General features: G+C 39.2%; 1 protein-coding gene across 1 annotated transcript in view; it reads right to left on the bottom strand.

Moving 5' to 3' along the window:
- SLC4A4 (solute carrier family 4 member 4) overlaps positions 1-20,608 on the bottom strand; it is a 508,661-nt gene that overhangs the window by 471,048 nt on the left and 17,005 nt on the right. Inside the window, exon 2 of the mRNA XM_007942789.2 lies at positions 8,372-8,551. Coding sequence (XP_007940980.1) covers positions 8,372-8,551 — 180 coding nt within the window. The remainder of the gene's footprint in view (positions 1-8,371; positions 8,552-20,608) is intronic.

Genomic DNA, 20,608 nt, shown 5'->3' with positions numbered 1-20,608 from the left:
GATCCCTGCAAATGTCTTCCATACTTTCAGTTCATTCTAATCATGTATGCACTCACGCACACACCACATTCATACATATATTGACACACTAAGCCTCCTGCTTTATAAACTTGAACTTCAAAACACAAGATGTGTCCCACCTTCCTCTTAGGTGCTAATGCCTGTGGTTATACCATCATTCAGTTCATTAAAGTTTATTTCATATCTTAAATTGTACCTACTATTTCGGTTTTCCCCCATTTTCCACTCCAAGTCAAAATTTCATTTTAGCCCTAAGTACCCCTGTACCTGGAGCACAGGCCCCTCTAAGTCCTCTTGAACTCATGAGTCACTATAAATAGCAACATCATCAACTCTCCCATGACACATGTAAACACACCATTCAAAACATCTCATGGCATGATAAAATGCAATAGCTATTGAATAGTCAGTAGCAACAAGGAATGACACCCTTACATAGTATAAGCACTGCCATTTGAGGGAGAAACATTAACTGGCTAAAGAAGAAAGAAGCACCACGATACAGCCCTCCTATAGCCATGAGCATCACAGAGGAATAAACAGCAATTACTTGTACCACACAAAATACAACATTGCTGAGCCAACCCAGTATCACCAAAAACACAAGTATGTCAGATATTTTTCCTTTCATCCCAGTAATGCCTTCGAGCTGCTTACTTATCCCACCCAACAGCCTTTCTTAACCAGATTGATTTCACCGAGACACACAGAGAAAAGGCCAGGAAAAGATCCTCTCATGAGAAAGAGAACAGGCCATTTTCTGGCACCATAAATCCTTAGAATGTACAGCAAGGAGCCAGAAGTGGAGTTTGCAACTGTTGACTAAATTCAAGGGCACATTGGTAAGCAAAGCTGCTTGCCAATGGCAGTATTCCACACAAAGAACAGCACAACAGATAATCCCCTCTGCCCCTTAAAGTTCTTGATTTCTTGGTCTTTTCACCTGCCAAGTAGCATCGAGACATTCGCTGGCAAGCTAAGAGACTGAATTTAGGTTGCTTCTCCCAAAAATGCCATTAGGAGCCAGAAGCCAGGCTGACAGCTAATGCAAGGGAATATCTAGTGAGAATTCGAGTCAGAAAACAACAGAAGGGCTTCCAGTATAATGACGAATTTTCATAAAGGAATTGATCTCTACAGAGTTTTGGCCTGAAGTTTGTGGAATTAGCTGAGTGCAATGTATGAGAAAAGATGAGCATGAAGAAGTGTTCTGAGTAACTAAAAATAAGAATATTTGCTAACCTTTGGGTGGTTAGTATGTGCCAGATGCAGTGCTTTACATGAATTAACTCATTTAATATCAGAACACTATTGTTGTTAAGTGTTCTCGAGTCTGTTCCAACTCACAGTGATCCTATGTACAAAAGAATAAAACACTGTCCAGTCCTGCACCATCCTCACAATCATTGCTATGGTTGAGCCTACTGTTACAGCCACTATGTCAATCCATCTTCTTAAGGGGCTTCCTTTTCCATTGACCATCTACTTTATCATGAAGCATGATGTCCTTCTCCAGGGACTGGCCCCTCTTGATATCATGTCCAAAGGACGTGAGATGAAGTCTCACCATCCTCCCTTCAAAGGAGTACTCTGGTATACTCCCTCCGAGATAGAATTGTTCATTCTTCTAGCAGTCCATGGTATATTCAATATTCTTCACCAACACTGTAATTCAAAGTCATTAATTCTCCTTCTATTTTCCTTATTCATTGTTCAGCTTTTGCACACACATAACACAATTGAAAATACTTTGTGTCAGGCACACCTTGGTACTCAAAGAGATATCTTTGCTTTTTAACACTTAAAGAGGTTCTTCATAGCAGATTTACACAGTGCAATACATCCTTTGATTTTTTGATTGCTGCTTCCAGAAGCACTGATTGTGGATCAAGTAAAATGAAATCCTTGACAACTTCAATATTGTCTCCATTTTTCATGATGTTGCTTATTGGTCCAGTTGTGAGGACTTTTGTTTTTTTTATGTTGAGGTGTAATCCATACTGAAGGCTACAGAACCCTATGAATTAACTTATATTCATGTGCTCTCTTTACAAAGGAGGAAACTGGAGCACAGAGAGGTTAAATAACTTGCCAAGGTTACCCAGTTGGAACAAGCTGGGATTCAAGCTCAAGTAATCTGGCTCAAATCTGTGCTCTTAACCACAGTGATGCACTGCCTTTCCAGAAAAATTACATCACAAGTACCTCTTTCTGAAAAGGCAAACTTTTTTTAAGTTTTAAATTTTTTTTTTAATATAAAGAGCCTCTGTTCTTAGACCTTAAGATAAAATACCTCCTCCTACTTATATAAGTTGAAAAACAGAGAGAAGGATGAAAAAAGACAGTTTACTTCTTTTGTGCTTGTGTTTTGTTTTGAACAGGGACAGATCTACTATATTATTTCACACACATTCCAAAGATTCCCTTCTCTCCTGCAAACACATGCATTTTGTGGATATTCAAACCATATATAGAAAATTAAAGAAATCTTACTTTATGATATCAAAATTAAGGGTCTTGTTGGAAAATATTTTTAAAAATCAAGAAAAAGTAGACATGTACCAAGAAGTATGAGGTCAGATACAGGGAGGGCACAAGGGTGTGCACTGGGAAAAGGGGAAGTCAAATGACAAAATATTGAGTATTCTTGGCTCTTATGTAAAGCTACTCTGTTCATTTACCCGGAAGCACCAAACAAAAGCAACTGCCCATTGCTCTGTTTCAGCTTCCTGAATATAACTGGATCACCAACTGGCATCCATTGTCCCAGGCCCACAGAACAATGTTCACTAGCAGAAATCCGCCAGGTCTGGTACACATCCAAGGAGCTGAAAAAGTACCACAAGACTGAAGGAGGGCTTGCATGCACACCTAAGCGATACGATTCACAACAGAAAAGATGTGTGTGAAAAGTGGTAAGCACCTGGTGCATGTTCAAGCTTGTCAAGAAATATATTACACATGCGATCGATATGCTTAACAAGATGTTCTGTTTATAGCTGTGTTTCCCAACATTTTACACATCTTCAGGGTCTCTACAGTACCTGTGAGTCTCCCATAAATATCCCAAGACACAAACAAAGTAAGAGGTGCAGAGGCCAAAACCAACTATGAGAGGAAGCCATACCATTATTTCCAAAGCCTATGTTAGCCAGAACTACCTTCCCCCTACTTTCTGGGCAACCCTTGGATGATGGCAGCTGCAAAGTTAGAGGAAAAAAAAGTACATGGTGGAGGAGGTAAAAGGGTTATTTTTAAGAAAGAGCACAATCTAACTTTTCTCTCCACCACCCACTCCACACCACCTCCTCATTCCCTTGTCTCTCCTCCTGCTTGTTCCTCCATTTCACTTTTCTTCCCCAGCCTCCCTCTCCCTGTTCCTCCACACTTCTCCCATGCATTTCCTCCCCTGTGTCCCAAGGGGAGCCACCAGCTCTGACACCACACTGGGAAGAGCAGTTGTGCAAGTACTTGAAGCCACTGCTGAGCTCAGAGATGGAGATGAAACTAGCCAGCTTCCTCCTCAAAACCCCAAATGTGTAAGAATCAAAACATAGATTTTTAAAAACCTTTTCTTGACACCAGAGTCATGGATAAAATAAGAAGTATCTCTGTTATAAGCTAAATGAACCTGTTAATTATGTCATCTTCCTGACGTGCTTAAATACTGGAAGACATGTGGCTTATTTCTCCTATAAATGCTCTTTACTATTCAATTCCACACCTCTTTAATGTGACTTCTGAAGATGAGATGCTAAGTTCTGTCTGGAACAGTGAGCATTTTTAAGTGTCCAGGATGAATCCATGTGCCCCATGGATCAACTTCCTCCATTATCTGTGGACAATAAGCAACTGAACACAACTTGAGTCATCTACCCAGACCAAAGTACCACTTTGGAAACAGTTAAAATAATGAGATGCTTTCCAGAGTAGGATAATTAAAACAGGGCCAGATTCTATGTGGTGAGAGGAAGGAAGGCAGGGAGGAAAAATATAAAAGTGATATGCAAGGCTTAAAAACAAAAAAATCAGTTTAACCTGTACTTAGAATGTGGGAAATATTTAGGTTAATAATAATGTTTCTCTCTTCCTTTATAGTAATCAATTCATTCAATTACTGTCCTATAAACACATTCTATGTGCCAGGCACTGTGCTAGGTGCCAGAGGGACTACGGTGAGCAAGACCAAACTGCTCCTTGCTCTCATGAAGTTTACAATCTAGCATGCATGAAAGACAAAACTGTAGGCTCACAACATCACAAGTTCTCTGTGAAGGTCTTGGAAAAGGGAGTCTACTGCAGTTGTCTAAGCAAGCTATGACAACACCCTGAACCAGAAAATGGCAGCAAAATGGGAGAGCTGCAGATAGATGCAAGACATATTTTAGAAGTAGAACAAACAGAAGTCCTTGGTGGATTGCACATGGGGACAAGAGCAAGGAAAGAAGCAAAGGTCTCTCACCAAGTTACTCCATTTATACATGTTTTTAGAAATTACAGCATTGCATGATGTACTGACAGGACATACAGGAATCTGGTTTATGTGACATGGTATGTCTAGAGGCATAAGTAACACTCTAAACCAAAAACACCAAACTCACTGCCATCAAGTCAGATACGACTCATAGTGACCCCTCCTTGGGTTTCCGAGGTGTTATCACTACGGAAGGAGATTTCCCAATCTTCCTTCCAAGGAGTGGCTGGTGGGTTTGAACCACCAGCCTTATGGTTAGCAATCAAATGCCCTAGGCACTACACCACCAGAGCTCTCTAGATCCAATAAAAACAGAAATTGTATGTGGTGGTTCTTGAGAGACAATATGGTGTACTTGACAAGTATTTATTTGAGTTTTCCCATAAAAATCTTATTGTCATGTGATGCCAAAACACTGTGGCTTCCCCAAACCATAGAGTTAAGTGCCTTTCTCTATCTGGGTGCAACGATGCTAACTTTTGAATAGAATTGCACCAGATAACCAGCAACCAATCCATCTAGTCTCTGTCATAAGCAGTGGAGAAAATGTGTTAATATCTAAGAGGACCTTCATGTCAAATGGGATGACTCACGTCAAACATGTCAAAGGCTTGTTACAGCATAACTCATTGAACAGCAGGAAAAAAAAATGCAAATTTGCAAACAATTTCATTATGATCATTGAACAAGTTGGTCTTAACTGTGTCTCCATAGGATCACTTTAGAAACCTGATATAAAACATAATACAGCATCTTCCAGGGAGAAAGAGTATGTTGTCTTGTGTATTTTACATTCTATACTCAATCTGATCCCCAACTGTCACAGGAGGCAAGAGTATTCCAATGCTGACACACAGTTAATCTCAATACCTTTCTGATCTGTTCACTCCTTATTACCTGGGAGATAGAGAAAAACAGAGAGAGAGAACACTCACCAGGGAGGATACCCTTTGGATTTGGTTCAGACCTTGTCAAAATAAGTAGTCAATCAAGATAAACAGTAGTGATTTTTCTAGGAGGGAATGTTACCTTTTGTTCCCCAAGACTATTAGATGTAACCTTTTTTATCTACATTTCAAGGGCTCTGATCAAAACAGATCCCATTATTGCAGTCAATGTGTCAAAAAAAAAAAAAAAACCTTCAAACTCACTGCCATCAAGTGGATCTGACTCATAGTGACCCCTCTTTGGGTTTCCAAGGCAGTATCTCTGTGGAAGTAGATTGCTCAGTCTTCCTTCTGAGGATGGCTGGTGGGTTTGAACCAGTATGGTTAGCAATCAAATGCCTTAGGCACTACTCCTAAGTCACTGTATAAAGAGCTCCTAGTCAATGTGTAAAGGATCACTTTCAGAAAGGCTTTCACTATACATCCCAAAGAAAAGTACGCAACTTTAGTCTCTTGCCTTCTAGCCCCTTGTAAGTCTTACATTTATTCCAACACCTTTTAATTTAATGGTCTACCTCCAAACTCTTCTCAAACCTTTGATCTTTTCTTCAGTGACCCATCTGTATTGCTCCTCCCAGCACAGTACCTCTCTACCACCTCCTGCCACCTGCTGAGCTCCAACTAGGAGACCATAAAAGGTTCACATCACTATGCTTCACACTCTCTTTAATTTAACTCTGTAAGTTCACTTTTCAACACCCCTGAGCTGTTCATTCTAATTTGGCCTGTCATCACCTGCAATGACTGAACTCGATCTTTATCTGAGCCACCTATAATGTATTTTATTGCAGGTCTGTATTTCTGCAACTGTGGCAATGAGATGAAGAATGTGCAGATCTCTGCCAACAGGAAAAGCTGTCACTGTGTAATTCACTCCTGTTGGGGAATCTCCCGAAATTGGCATGTGTTTCTACAGTTTCTCCCTCATACTACACATATTCATTCTTATTTCAGCTGCAGGGCTATCTGTCTAGCCAAATATTCTCCACATTAACAGAAACAAAAAGCAATATACACATACACCTAAATGTATAGTTCACCCTAACACTAGAATCCAAGGGTGTTCTTTGACTTCCTGCTAATCTGTTTTTAATAAGATATTTCTGTCTAATGTATGGTATCAAATATGTTCAACATTTCAGAGCAGTGTCACTCTACATTCTTCTCTGATTTACACTAATCCCTTTGGATTAACATCAATCTGGCCCACAACCTGGTTACATGTCACCTCCCAAAAACCAAACCAAACTCACTGCCGTTGAGTCAGATCCGACTCAGAGAGACCCTTTGTTGGGTTTCCGAGGCAGTATCACTATGGAAGTAGATTGCCCAAACTTTCTTCCGAGGAGTAGCTGGTGAGTCTGAACCGCCAGCCTTCTAGTTAGCAGTAAAAATGCCTGAGGCACTATGCCACCAGAGCTCCCTAAATGTCACCTACAACCCCAACATTTGGAAAACTATATACGTATGTATGTACATATGTATGTATGCGTGTGTGTATTATATACATATACGTGTGTGTGTGTGTGTATGTATATATCTGGTGCTGTAATGCCTAAGGCATTTGACTGCTAACCAGAAGATCACGATCAAACTCACCAGCCACTCTGTGGAAGGAAGATGGGGCAATCTACTTTCGGAAAGACTTATCACCTTAGAAACCCAATGGGGGTCGCTATGAGTTGGAATCAACTCAATGGCAGTGAGTTTGATTTTTTGGTTTAGATATATGTATGTGTATACACATATATACACACGTGTATATGTGTATGTATGTAAGCATATGTATATGTGTGTGTATGTGTGTACATGTGTGTGTATGTGTGTGTGTGTGTGTACATATATATAGGAGCTCTGTGGCATATTGCCTAAGGCACTTAACTGTTAGCCAGAAGGCTGGCAGTTCAAACCCACCAGCCACTCCTTGGAAGAAGGTTGGGTAATCTACTTCCATAGTGATACCGCCTCAAAAACCCAAGGAGGGGTCACTATGAGTCAGATCCAACTCAATGGCAGTGAGTTTGATTTTGGTTTTTGGTACATATGTGTGTGTGTGTGTGTGTGTATACATACATACATGTTGTTGTTGCTGTTATGTGCTGTCAAGTCAGCCCTGACTCATAGCAACCCCTCCTTGGGTTTCCGAGGCAGTATCACTACAGAAGTAGATTGCCCCATGTTCCTTCTGAGGGGTGGCTGGTGGATATACATACATATACACACACACTTATATGTGTGTGTGTGTGTGTGTGTATATATATATATATATATATATGTATATATATATACATACATACATACATATACATACACACACACACACACACACATTCTCTTATCTTTACCTAGGAGTCCCTGTGTGGTGCAAATGATTAAGTGCTCAACTACCAGCCAAAAGGTTGGCAGTTCAAACCCCCTCACAGACACCTCAGAAGACAAGCCTGGCAATTCACTTTTGAAAGGTCACAGCCTTCGAAATCCTATGGAGCAGTTATTATCTGCACACTTGAGGTTGTCATGAGGTGGAATTAATTCAATGGCACCTAACAACGTTATCTGTCATCTCAATAGCATTGATTTCCAAGCAGTAACAATCCAAAAACTGTCCTTGAACAGTCTTTCACTTACTGTTGATTACTGTAGTTAAATACAAAGCAGCATTAGCCTACTTCACTATTCAAAGTGTAGAATCCATGGCCATGCCTAAGTTATTTTCAGATGCTTCTCTTATCAACTCTGAATCTTGCAGATGACCTTCTACGTCTACCTGTTGATACAAGAAAACCATCTCCATAGATACTATCATTTTGAGCAGACCATCCCAGTTTTACTGTATCTCTCCTCCCTTAGGCACAAAATCCTAAAAGTGTCTTTCCCAAGGCTGTAGGAATGACGCAGAGAGAGGCACCAAGACCCAGAGAGTACTCACTGAGAGGTTTCAAGATGCTGCTGCTTGATTCATCAGCATTTTCCACATCCGATTTGTCAGAGTAGTTCTCAGAGACTCTCTCCTTTTCCTTCTTTTCTTTGTGTCCTGTCTTTCTCTTATGACGTCTCCTTCTTCTATAGCTCTTCGGCACATGGACCCCAATGTAGATAGTGTGGTGGCCTAAGAAAGGTACACAAATCATAGTCATTTCAGAGTGAATTTTCCATTGCATCTAAGTTGCACAAGATCTACAAGTCAGAATGTCTGTGAATTCAACATTACCATTCTATACTTGACAAATAAATTCAAACTGGAAAAATAACACTTCCTCCTAATATTCAGGTAGCTACAGTATAATTCATTGTGTTGGCTGTCACTAGAACTCTGTGTGTGTGTATTCTCGTGCTGTCCAGATAGACAACTTTGCATAATTTTATTTATTTTGTTGTTGTTGTTGAAAATATACACAGCAAAGCATACACCGATTTATTTCTCTATGTACCATTTAGTGACAATGATTACATTATTTAAGTTAATGGAACCATTCTCACCCTCTTTTTCTGAGTTATTCCTCCCTCATTAACACAAATTCACTGCCTCCTAGGGTTCCTATCTAATCTTTTGAGTTGTCACTTTGATCCTACATAGATAATTCTCAAAGGAACATAATGCTCAACGCAGATATTGTTTACTATTTAAGCTAAACTACTGTTTGGTTTTAAGAAGACTTCGGGGACATTTTTCGTTTAAAGTTTAAAGATTATCTCAGAGCAATAGTTTCAGAGGTTCATCCAACCAATGGCTTCAATGAGTCTGGAGTTCATGAGAATCTGAAATTCTATTCTGCATTTTCTTTCTTTTGGTCAGGATTCTTCTATGGAATCTTTGATGAAAATGTTCAGTAACAGTAGGCAGGCACCATCCATTTCTTCTGCTCTCATGGCAAAGGAGGCAGTTGTTTATGGAGGTAACTGACCACTCATTCCATTTCCTCCTCCTATACTTAGGAAAGTCAAAGAATACTGAACAGGAAGTCTAGAGTCCATAATTCTAATCAGACATATGCCATCAATTAGTTATACGACCTTGAGTTTGTCCCCTAACCACTCCAGGCCTAAATCTCATCATTTATATAATGAAAGGCTTAAATTAGGTAATCTCTAAAGGCTCTTCCACTTCTAACCTTCCATGATTATACTGAAAAGGGACCTGAGAAAGTTCTTAGAGCTGTAAAAATAAAGATCTAACTCAAAGTTCAAGAAGTCATTCTGCTAAGGATAAGATTTTACACTGAAACTTTTTTTTTTAACCCAATCAGCAGAATAGAGACTTAGAACTGGGACAAAGTGAAAAGAAAAGAAAAGAAAAAATAGTAAGACATACTTGAAGCGAAGATTTTAGAAATACTCAAATGTTCACACTAGGAAATAGCTAAAATGAATGTCAGCTACAGTGCCATTCTCATTTTTCTTTTTTAGTTTCCAAAAGTTTCTAAAAACTGGTTGTTGCAATGATAAAAATAAACCCAGCCCAGCAAAAATTGCCTTGAAGAGAAGGGCATGAAGAAAAAAAGATTGTGAAATGCTTTCAGTTTTCTACATGGAAGGAGCTGCAAAACTGACAAAGTGATATTATTTTTAAAGAATCTGATAAAACAGAATAAAAAAGGAACTCAAAGTTCTATATTATTGTGGTTTGGGGCTGGTTTTGTTTTGTTTTGTTTTGTTTTTGTTTGTCCCCCAATTAGGAAGACTTTTACTTACACTTTTTATACAATATAACTTATGAATGTGTAAACCACAATTTCAGAAGTAATATGAACAATTTTTTTAACTGCAAATTAAATTAGATGATCTCATCTATTGGTTTCATTTCACATTTCTGGAATCATAATGCCTTGATGACAACTTTAGAGTGTCGCAGATAATATCACACACCCGCATGCCATACACTTACACGCAGGAATTACTTTCCACAGGCATATCTGAAAACAACATAATTCACAAGGGTGTTTCCTTAAATTGTCAAGTTAAAAGAATTATATGCTCTTTCAAGAAAGAAGTTCCAACAAAGGAATGTAGAATCCTAAGTGAGTGGGTAGGGGGCAGTGGTGGCTCAACCACAGAATTCTCACCATCCACGCGGGAGACCCAGGTTCCATTTCTGGCCCACGCACCTCAAGCATGGCCACAACCTCTCTGTCAGTGGAGGCTCTCATGTTGCTATTATACTGATCAGATTTCAGCAGACCTTCCAGACTTAGATAGATTAGGAAGAAAGCCCTGGCAATCTACTTAAAAAAAAAATCAGCCAATGAAATACCTTATGGATCACAACAGTCCAATTCTGTTGTGCATGGGCTTTTCACAAGTTGAAGGACAGCTCAATAACAATTAACAACAACAACAAGTGAATGATTCAGCATTCCAAAGAAAATACCTGATGTTGGAATGAAGTTAAAGGCATATTTACATAAAGCAGGATTCCTTCCACCACAACACATACATACAGATACACATATCAACTCAATTACTACAAAGCACAGTGAAATTTCCCCTCACAGAATATGTGCCAATGAGAAGAAAAGGCATATATACATAAAGCAGGATTCCCTCCCACCACAACACACACATACAGATACACATACCAACTCAATTACTACAAAGCACAGTGAAATTTCCCCTCACAGAATATGTGCCAATGAGAAAACTATCATGTCTAACCATTTACAAGCTAATTGTTCTCATGGGAAAGCTATATTATACTAGGAAGTAGGAAATGTCTCAGAAACAATGTGAATTAAGAAACAGTGTCAATTGTTTCCCGTTCTCCAACTACTAGGAGTCCTGCAGCTTTATCTCAAGTCACAACAACGTAAGCAAAGCCAATCAATTTCTCCAGCAAATCAAAAGCTAAAAGGTTGGTTGCTTTCGTTCAGGAATTAGAAAAACAACATGAAAAAAGTTAAGAGGTTGGAATTTAAAAAAAAAATAAAAAACTGTCACATTAAATATTCTCTTCTGCTTATTAAATAATGGCAACTAAGCAAAAATGGTAATTAAGCTACATTAGTCATACTGATGTCATACAGAAAGATTCTTTTAATATATTACCTAAATCTGCATAGTACATTTTGATTAAAGCATTTACAAGGCAGTCTATAAGGGCTGGTAGGATTTTAAGGTAAGATCTCTGACTATGAAATAGCAACTGTTACCATTGTCTACTTAATGAGAGACTTATAGTAATTCAGAGAGTGAGTCTGGAAAGGAATGTATATTACCCTTTGGAACCTAATTTGAGTTGTCATCGTCACAAAAATGGTGCCATTATGTTCACATCTTGATCACAGGCATCCTGTCTGTGGCAGATTCAGCTCATTTCCATCTCCTCCAGCTCCTCCCATCTCATGTGTGCTTCCCTGCTCACTCTGTCATATGCTTTCCCACAGGTGGGGAAGTGCTCAGATACTAAGCAGAGCTATGGAACGGTACTATGTCCAGACATTAAGCAGAAATAAAGGTTCCTTTAAGATATTCCAAATCTAAGGCATTTTTATCAGCTTTACTGAGGTATAAAATTCACTTGTTTTCAGATTATAACTCAGTAATTTTTTAACACTGTTACAGAGTTGTGCAACTCATCACCATAATCCAATTTTAGAACATTTCTACCACTCAAAAAAAAAAAAAACCCTTCATGCCCATTTGCAATCACTTACTGTTCCCACTCATAGCCCCAGGCAATCACTCTCAGGAATTTTGGGTACTCTCATTGACAGCTCTGGGAAGCTACTATTCTCTGGTGCCCATATGGCTATGACCTTTTTGTGAGGATCCTTGCTGCAAGGTAAAATGGAATATCCCCCGAGTGAAGATAATAACTTCCAAGAACTGCCAGAGTGAATCATGGCGCTGAGCTGAACAATTCAAAACTCAATGCATCCTCCTTCCCCTCTCACACACTACAGGTTACTTTAAATTGCCCTTTTCTGTCTCATGTTCAAACGGAGGATAAAAAGTATGGTTCTGATGTTAAGCAAACCTTCAGTAACTCCAGGACAGTGATGTCTACTTCACCAATTACTTCTTAACCACTCCATTCTGCCTGTGAGAAAAGTAAAATGGCCTTGTTTTGGGGAATGGTGGTTAAAAAAAAAATGTTTTCTCAACATGATTATCAAATATTTAATAAGCTGTAAGCATTAAGTAGCAAAAAAATCAAAAGTAAAATTAGCTGGAATAGAAAGAAGCATTCTTGCTGTCCCACAGAATAACCATCTTTATGATCAAAACAGTATTACTAATGAAGATATTCTGCTGTTGATGAGAATAGCTTAGGTGGATCTCAATATGTATTTTTATTCAAATACCTTTGCCTGTTTCAGGGATATGTCAAGAAGATTGATGGCTATTTTTAAAAGTATAACTCATGAGATGACAGCAAGCTCTTAGGGAAGCCACAAAGGTTGAGGATATAGTATGAGTTTATATGTAAAATAAAAAGGAGAAACTTGATAGACAAGATTTCCAACCCAACAGGAATTTACAAAACAGTGAGAAGCTCAAAGAATCAGGGAAAGTTATGATTTATAAGGAAATTTTAGGCTCAAAATAAAAACTTCTATAAATTTTAGTGAAAACTGCTTCCAAAGATAACATTAAAAGGAACAGCCAAAATTTTAAATAGCTATAATTCATAAGGGAGCTCTGGTAGCATAGTGGCTAAGGCACTTGACTGCTAACCAGAAGGCTGGCGGTTCAACCCCACCAGCCACTCCTCGGAAGGAAGGTTGGGCAATCCTACTTCCGTAGTGATACTGCCTCGGAAACCCAAGGAGGGGTCGCTATGAGTCGGGGCCGACTCGATGGCAAATAACAACAACAACAACAATATAATTCATAAAGAGCTCTGGTGGCATAGTGGGTAAGGCATTTGGCTGCTGACCAGAAGGTCGGCAGTTCAAACTTACCAGCCCCTCTATAGAAGGAAGAAGATGGAGCTGCTTCTGTAAAGCTTTACAGCCTTGGAAACCCAACAGGGGTCGCTATGAGTTGGAATTGACTTGACGGCACTGAGTTTGGTTTGTTTTTTTTTTTTTACATTCATAAAGAAAGAGAGAGTGTTTTAAATATTATTAAAATAAAGGTTACATTCTTCCTACTCATTATTTTATAAAGTAAAACTACGGGAATCTACACTTGATGAGGTGCATTTAGGTGTGCAGTAAGAGGGCACTCAGTCCTTTATTTGGCAGTGTCCTCGGTGTCATGTGTTCAAATGAATACCCTACATGCCTTCCTCTAACAGATGCTGCAAGTTCCCAACAAACTCCAGACACCTTGGGACTATCCCACTATCCACACCACAAGCCAATACTACTGGGAAGAAAACATAGCTTTCCTAGTTATCTCTGAATGTCAGAAATTATCACTACATGATCCTTATTTCTTCCCATCCTCACCTGCTCCACCCCAGTTGCAAACAAGGCATGAGATACTATGAAGCTATCTTGTACAACTCTCCCAATTCCTAAGATATTTCTAAATTTGCTGCACACGTTTAATTGTCATAATGTTTTCAGATCAAAAAAGAACTCTTATACTTAGTAACTCTGAAGCCGTTCGAGTTATAGAGGCTTATACCTTTGCCACCAAGGATGATTTAGGACTTTGAAGAATTAAACCCATCAATATTGACAGGCCAGAAAAGAGTTTTACAGTAGTCAAACCAAAAATTCCACAGACAACTGGATGGTTAAAAATACATGCCTCTGTATATGAGATGTTAGTTCCTTCCTAAGAAACATGCTGCTGTATTTCCTATAGATACAAATGGTATCAATCATAAATCATTTATTGAATGCTTAAAAACGTGCCCAGTACCGGCTAAGTGTTTTATATACATTAGCCCATGTAGTCTTCACAATGTCTCAAGTTAAATTGTACAAGCAAAGAAATCAAGGATTACGGAAGTCAGGAAAAGGAAGTTGTCATAGTTAACCCAGTGTCTTCCTCATAAAATCTCACAAATAAATTTCTCTCCAGTCTCAGTATCAAGAACAGCTGAGTACTTAATCACTGCTTTGATGTTTTGTGTAATATATACTATATCTACATTATAAATCTTATAATTGATTATGATTCCCTTCTTCCATGGTCTGCTAGAAAAGGAAGAGACAAATTTCAAGCCAACTTGTAATGAGTATATAGAGTTTCATGATGTGTACTTTAAACACTAAACTCATTGCTCCAACTTTTCAATTTTTATTTTCACTTCCCCCTAAACCTCTATGGAATAAGATAGTATATTAGTATTTTTTTTTAACCCTGACATATCACTACTGTAATTTGTCTAAAGGATCACCAACTCAAAACTCAAACTGTAGTATCAGGGCTCAAGGATCACCAAAAGGTGGGTAGAATCTTTCCCAAAACTCTACCTTTACCCAAAGACACCTCCACTCATTCTACCCACCTCTACCCTCAACTCCCAGCTTCCTATATATATGTGTAGGATTAAACACTGAAGGATGTTCCAGATATGACTTTTATCCACATTGTTGCTCTATCTATAAACAGCTGAATGTCTGTTCTCTCCATTTCAAAGCAAAGATTCCACTACACTTGGCACTTTAAATCATTCTTTCAGAATTAATCAGTAATATTCCCAAAATATGAGTTAAATACTACCTTCCCTGGCTTATCTAACATAACCTGGTCCTATGCCAAGATACCTAACATATTCTAGTTATTGCCGAGAGAGATGTAGGAAAAGCAAAATTAAGAGAAATTTATTATTGTTTTTTAATTATGAAAAGAAAAATGTAGGAAAGAAGGCAGAGACCATGGATGAGTGACTGATTATAAAAAGAAACTCAATTAGACATATATGCATATAAAAAGAGAGAGATAATCACAGTATCAAGTATAGACACCATGGAGGTTATATGTTTAGCAATTTATATCATAAGAAATTGATCACTATGTATAATCCTAAACATTTTAATAAATTAAAATACTAATAAGTAGCTAGTTTATTACTCACAAACTCATGACTGTCTATAAGCAGCTATAATAAAATATCATCAAAGTAACAGTGCTAATTTATTTGAGCATAAATGCCAGCTCATGAAAAGATAACCTCCTCTTAAGGTATGATGTAATGGCAGTTAACAGTGGGTTAATTCAGCCCTTTATGAAATGTTTGCATGAGGGTCCAGACTTTAAACACATACTATACTCAAAAAAAAAGGATGGTTTCTACTTTTGTATTTTGTATAGGGGCAACTTTTTATACAGAAAAAAATAATTCATACATTTATTTATGATTATATATTACATATATAATTTATTTATAGGTAATTATAAATGCTGATGAGTAATCTATTTTAATATACATGCTACCAATTACACTTAGGATCAGGCATGCAAGCACATAAATTAAATGAAAAGTAGGGAAATACTTTTCTTCCCACTGGGAATTCCATGTACTGAAAGCCTCTTAAAAATTTTTAAGGCAACCTGAGGTTCCCCAAGCAAGACTGATAAGAAATGCCAGCTCACTATCTAGCGATTACTGAGTACAGTGCTTTTAATATTTAATATTTGACTGTGATAATGATGATAACAATCTTTAGGCGAGAACAAACAGCTACAGGTAAAAAAGATCTCATACATGAGTCAAGTTTATTGTTGCTTAGCTAGACTCCTATCCTTTAGCTCTGCAAACTTCTGCATCTGCCTTCTAAGTATTCATCTTTAACAAAATAGCTCTAATTATGTTCTTGTCAGATGCCATCAAGTTGGCTCCAACTCATGGCAACCTATGTCTACCAAAACCAAACATTTCCCAGTCCTGGCCATCTTCATTATCATTAGAATTGAGTCCATCAGTGCAGCTCTTGGGTCACTCCATGTCACTGATAGTTTCCCTCACTTACGCTGGCTCTCTGTTTTACCAAACATTGTCTCCTCTTCAAGCAAGTGATATTTTCTAATTAGGGTTTAACTATAGTTCTAATTATAGTTTATATCTAGGTCTTCAAAGACACAGAGATATAGATATCATTCTCATGGGCAATCCACATGAAAACAATGTTGATACAGTGTCTTCCACTGTGTCTGGCATACATACGTGAGTCATAAATGTTGGTTTTTTCACTCCTTTTCTGAAAGGGAGAAAACAGAGCACCACTTTTCCTCAGTCCCACCTATGTCGAACGCTGATGAGAACCCATAAACCCCCTCTATTCTCTAGCAAAGGCACCCCAGAGCGTTCAACCTGAGCAGAACAAAACAGCAAAAGTCAAGCATACTATGGTTCATCCCTTCGACAGCTATTTTAGTCATTATAGAGTTTAACTGCTCAACAGAATCAACAACATCCATAACCTCAATCTTCCTTCACTCTGCCCAAAAGTTGTTGTTGTTGTTGTTATGTGCCGTTGAGTTAGACCCAACTCATAACGACCCCTCCTTGGGTTTCCAAGGCAGTATCACTACAGAAGTAGATTGCCCCATCTTCCTTCTGAGTGCTGGGAAATCGCCACTCTGCTCTAGGCAGGGTTTCCCCCTGAGCTTTCACGCAGTTGGTGCCAACCCAGAGGAACTAGATCTGCTGGTCCTTTTATGTGATTGAACAGAGTAAAGTGGAGCCAAAACAGTGCCAGGCAGAGCATGTCTATGAGTGAACAGAAACAAACAGAAGATGAGCCTTTCACTCATCCTGACACCCAGATCCCCAAAAGGAGCTGGGGAGTTTTTATGTGCAGCACACATGCAGTCAAACAAAAATGCACCTGTGAGCCAAACACAGTGGGCTAACAGTTTCCCTTATTTCTCTTGTGGTCACCATTTGCACAAGTGAATGGGAAATAACCAAACAATGGTTATTGCCAAGTGGATTTGTAATGAAGCCAGAGAAGCAGCTCAGAGAAACACATAAATGCACACATTGAAAGTCTCATTCCAGCCACACTGTCTAGCTCTAACTCTTGCATGGCTTCTCTTTTTGTACTGGACTAAGCTCTGGCTGAGAAAATAGGAAGACTAGTTTTTTGGTTGCTATAGACAGATATTCCACAAGATAGTTAATGCATTCATGGCTAATCAGATATCAAATGTTTAATATTAAACCAAACCAAACCCACTGCCATTGAGTAATTCTGACTCCTAGAAACCATTTGAGACAGAGTAGAACTACCCCATAGGGTTTCCAAGACTATAAATCTTTTTTTTTTTTCAATTTTTATTGTGATCTGGGTAAAAGTTTACAGAGTAAATTCTATTTTCCATACAGCAGCTTATATGTTTATACATATTTTGTTTCATGACATTGACTATAATTCCCACTCTTCCCACATCCTTCCTGTAGTTACCTCTTCCCTGTGTCCCTCTTTCCTATGCATTCCTGCCCTCTGAGCTATCTCCCTGTGCAAATACTGTCCTTCTGTTCTCCCATGATTGATCATTCTAAGGAGGATATCTGCCTAGTTCACCCTATATGCCTGTCTACTGTTTAGGAGGAATCCATAGAGTAAGATCAATGCCAGGCCTGAAGGGTAACTAAAGGCCATAGACTTAGGGGTTTCACTAGGCTCCATCAGACCAATAAACCTGGTCTTTTTCATGATTTTGAGTTTTGTTCCACATTTCCTTCCACTCTATGCAGCATCTCCTGCACCGATCCCTTTCCAAGTGGTTGACACTGGTAGCCAGGCACTAGTTCTTCTGGTCTCATAGTCATATAGGCTGAGGTTCACATGGTCCACTAGATGCTTGTACTAATTCTTTCCATGAATCTTTTATCTTCTTCATTCTTCTTTGCTCTGGACAAGGAGAGACCAATTGTTGCATCTAGATGGCTGCTTGTAAGCTTTTAAGACCCCAGTCACTGCTCACCAAAGTAGAATGTAGAACATTATTTATGTGCAGTATATTATGCCAACTGAGTTTGATGTCCCCCTGCAACCATAGTTCATAGGTCTATCAATCGTTATGGAAGCAGACTTCCTCAGATTTCTCCCATGGAGTGACTGGTGAATTTGAAATGCTGAACTCTTGGTTAGCAGCCAAATGCTTTAACCTCCACTCCATCAGAGCTCCCATAATGTTTAACATTAGCTCACATGATTGTGTTTTCTCACATATTTGTATACAGGTAAATGAAACATGGGTAAATCTGCAGGATGATAACAATAACTACAAGAGTTTTAATATAACCCGGTTAAGCCCAATCCCAGAATTCTCATGACTGTTGTTGTTGTTCGGTGCCATTGAGTTGGCTCCATCTCATAGCGACACTGTGTACAACAGAACAAAACACTGCCCAGTCCCGTGCCATCCTCCAACCCGTGCTATACCTAAGCTCATCATTGCAGCCACTGTGTCAGTCCTACTCGTTGAGGGCCTTCCCCTTTTTCGGTGACCCTCTTCTTTACCAAGCATGACATCCTTCTATAGGGAATAGCCCCTTCTGACAACATGACAAAAACATTTGAGACTAAGTCTGGCCATTCTTGCTTCCAAGGAGCATTCCAGCTGCACCTCTTACAGGACAGATTTGTTAGTTCTCCTGGCAGTCCATGGTACTTTCAATATTCTTCCCCAACACCACAATGCAAAAGCATCAACTCTTCTTTGGTCTTCCTTGTTCACTGCCCAGCTTTCATATGCATATGAGGCAGCTGAAAATACCATGGCTTGGGTTAAAGGCACCTTAGTCTTTAAAGAGGCATCTTTGCTCTTCAGCACTTGAAAGAGGTCTTTTGCAACAGATTTGCCCAGGGCAATAAATCCTCTGATGTCTTGACTGCTACTTCCATTGGTGTTGATTGTGGAACCAAGTAATATGAAATATTTGACAACATCAATCATCTCCATTTATTGTGATGCTGCTTATTGGTCCAGTTGTGAGGAATTCATTTTCTTTATGTTGAGGTGTAATCCATACTGCAAACTGTAGGCTTTTATCTTCATCAGTAAGTGCTTCAAGTCATCCTCACTTTCAGCAAGCATCTGCATATCCCAGGTTATTAATTAATGAGTCTTCCTCCAATCCTGATGCTACACTCTTCTTCACATAGTCCAACTTCTTGGATTATTTGCTCAGCATACAGATTGAATAAGTATGGTGAAAGGATACAACCCTGATGCACTCCCTTCCTAATTTTAAACCACACACTATACCTTTGTTCTGTTTGAATGACAGCCACCTGGTCTATGAACAGGTTCCTCATAAGCACAATTAAGTATTCATGACTATGGTTCTCCGAAGGAACCCTGATGGTGCAAGGGTTAAGTGCTTGGCTATTAACTGAAAGGTCCATGGGAGAAAGATATGACAGTCTGCTTTCATAAAGATTACAGTCTTAGGAACCCTATGGGGCAGTTCTACTCTGTCCTATAGGGTTGCAACGAGTCGGAATCAATGCAATAGCAACAGGTTTTGGTTTATCGTTCTCCATATTCACCCACAAAAGAGAACTGCACTCACTGACCTTAATTATTGAGTTGAAATAACCTTAAATATCATCTGGTTCAACCTATGCATTTACTAGCAAACAAACTAAAGACAATGAACCAGTTAATAACGTACAGAGACTCAAAATGCTGAAGTCTCCAGATATGCAGGACTTCCTGTCCCAATTTCCCATTACCATGGTATCAGCCCCCACCATCTCTTCCACATACCACTACCTGCAAAACACAGCTAGGAGAGGGGGGCAGGAGAGGAATTAGTTCTTACAAGTTAGTAATTACCTAGGGAAAAACAGGGTAGTGGAAGGCGGGCAACTCAAGAATTCCCTGAAAAGACCAAGTTTACTGGTCGAATAGAGACTGGCGAAACCCCGAGACTATGGTTCCGTGTCACCCTTGGAGCCTGGAACTGAACTCATTCCAGTGGTTTAACTCTCAGTCAAACAGACAGGCCTATGAGCCAAACAACTACAGCAGGAAGGTGCACTCCTTAGAACAATCAACCATGAGAGATTAGAAGAGCAGCATTTCCACAGGGAGAAAAGTAGAGTGGCTGGAATGCACAGATAAGAACAATGTTGTTGTTGTTATGTGCCGTCGAGTCAGCCCCGACTCATAGCGACCCCTCCTTGGGTTTCCGAGGTAGTACCACTATCGAGTCAGCCCCAACTCATAGCGACCCCTCCTTGGGTTTCCGAGGCAGTATCACTACGGAAGTAGGATTGCCCAACCTTCCTTCCGAGGAGTGGCTGGTGGG

This window comes from Orycteropus afer, unplaced genomic scaffold (genome assembly GCF_000298275.1).
Source record: "Orycteropus afer afer isolate SDZICR_OR568_19922 unplaced genomic scaffold, OryAfe1.0 scaffold00098, whole genome shotgun sequence".
Lineage (NCBI taxonomy): Eukaryota > Metazoa > Chordata > Mammalia > Tubulidentata > Orycteropodidae > Orycteropus > Orycteropus afer.
Note: the sequence above shows the minus strand (reverse complement) of the source record. Positions and strands in the feature narration are given on the sequence as shown.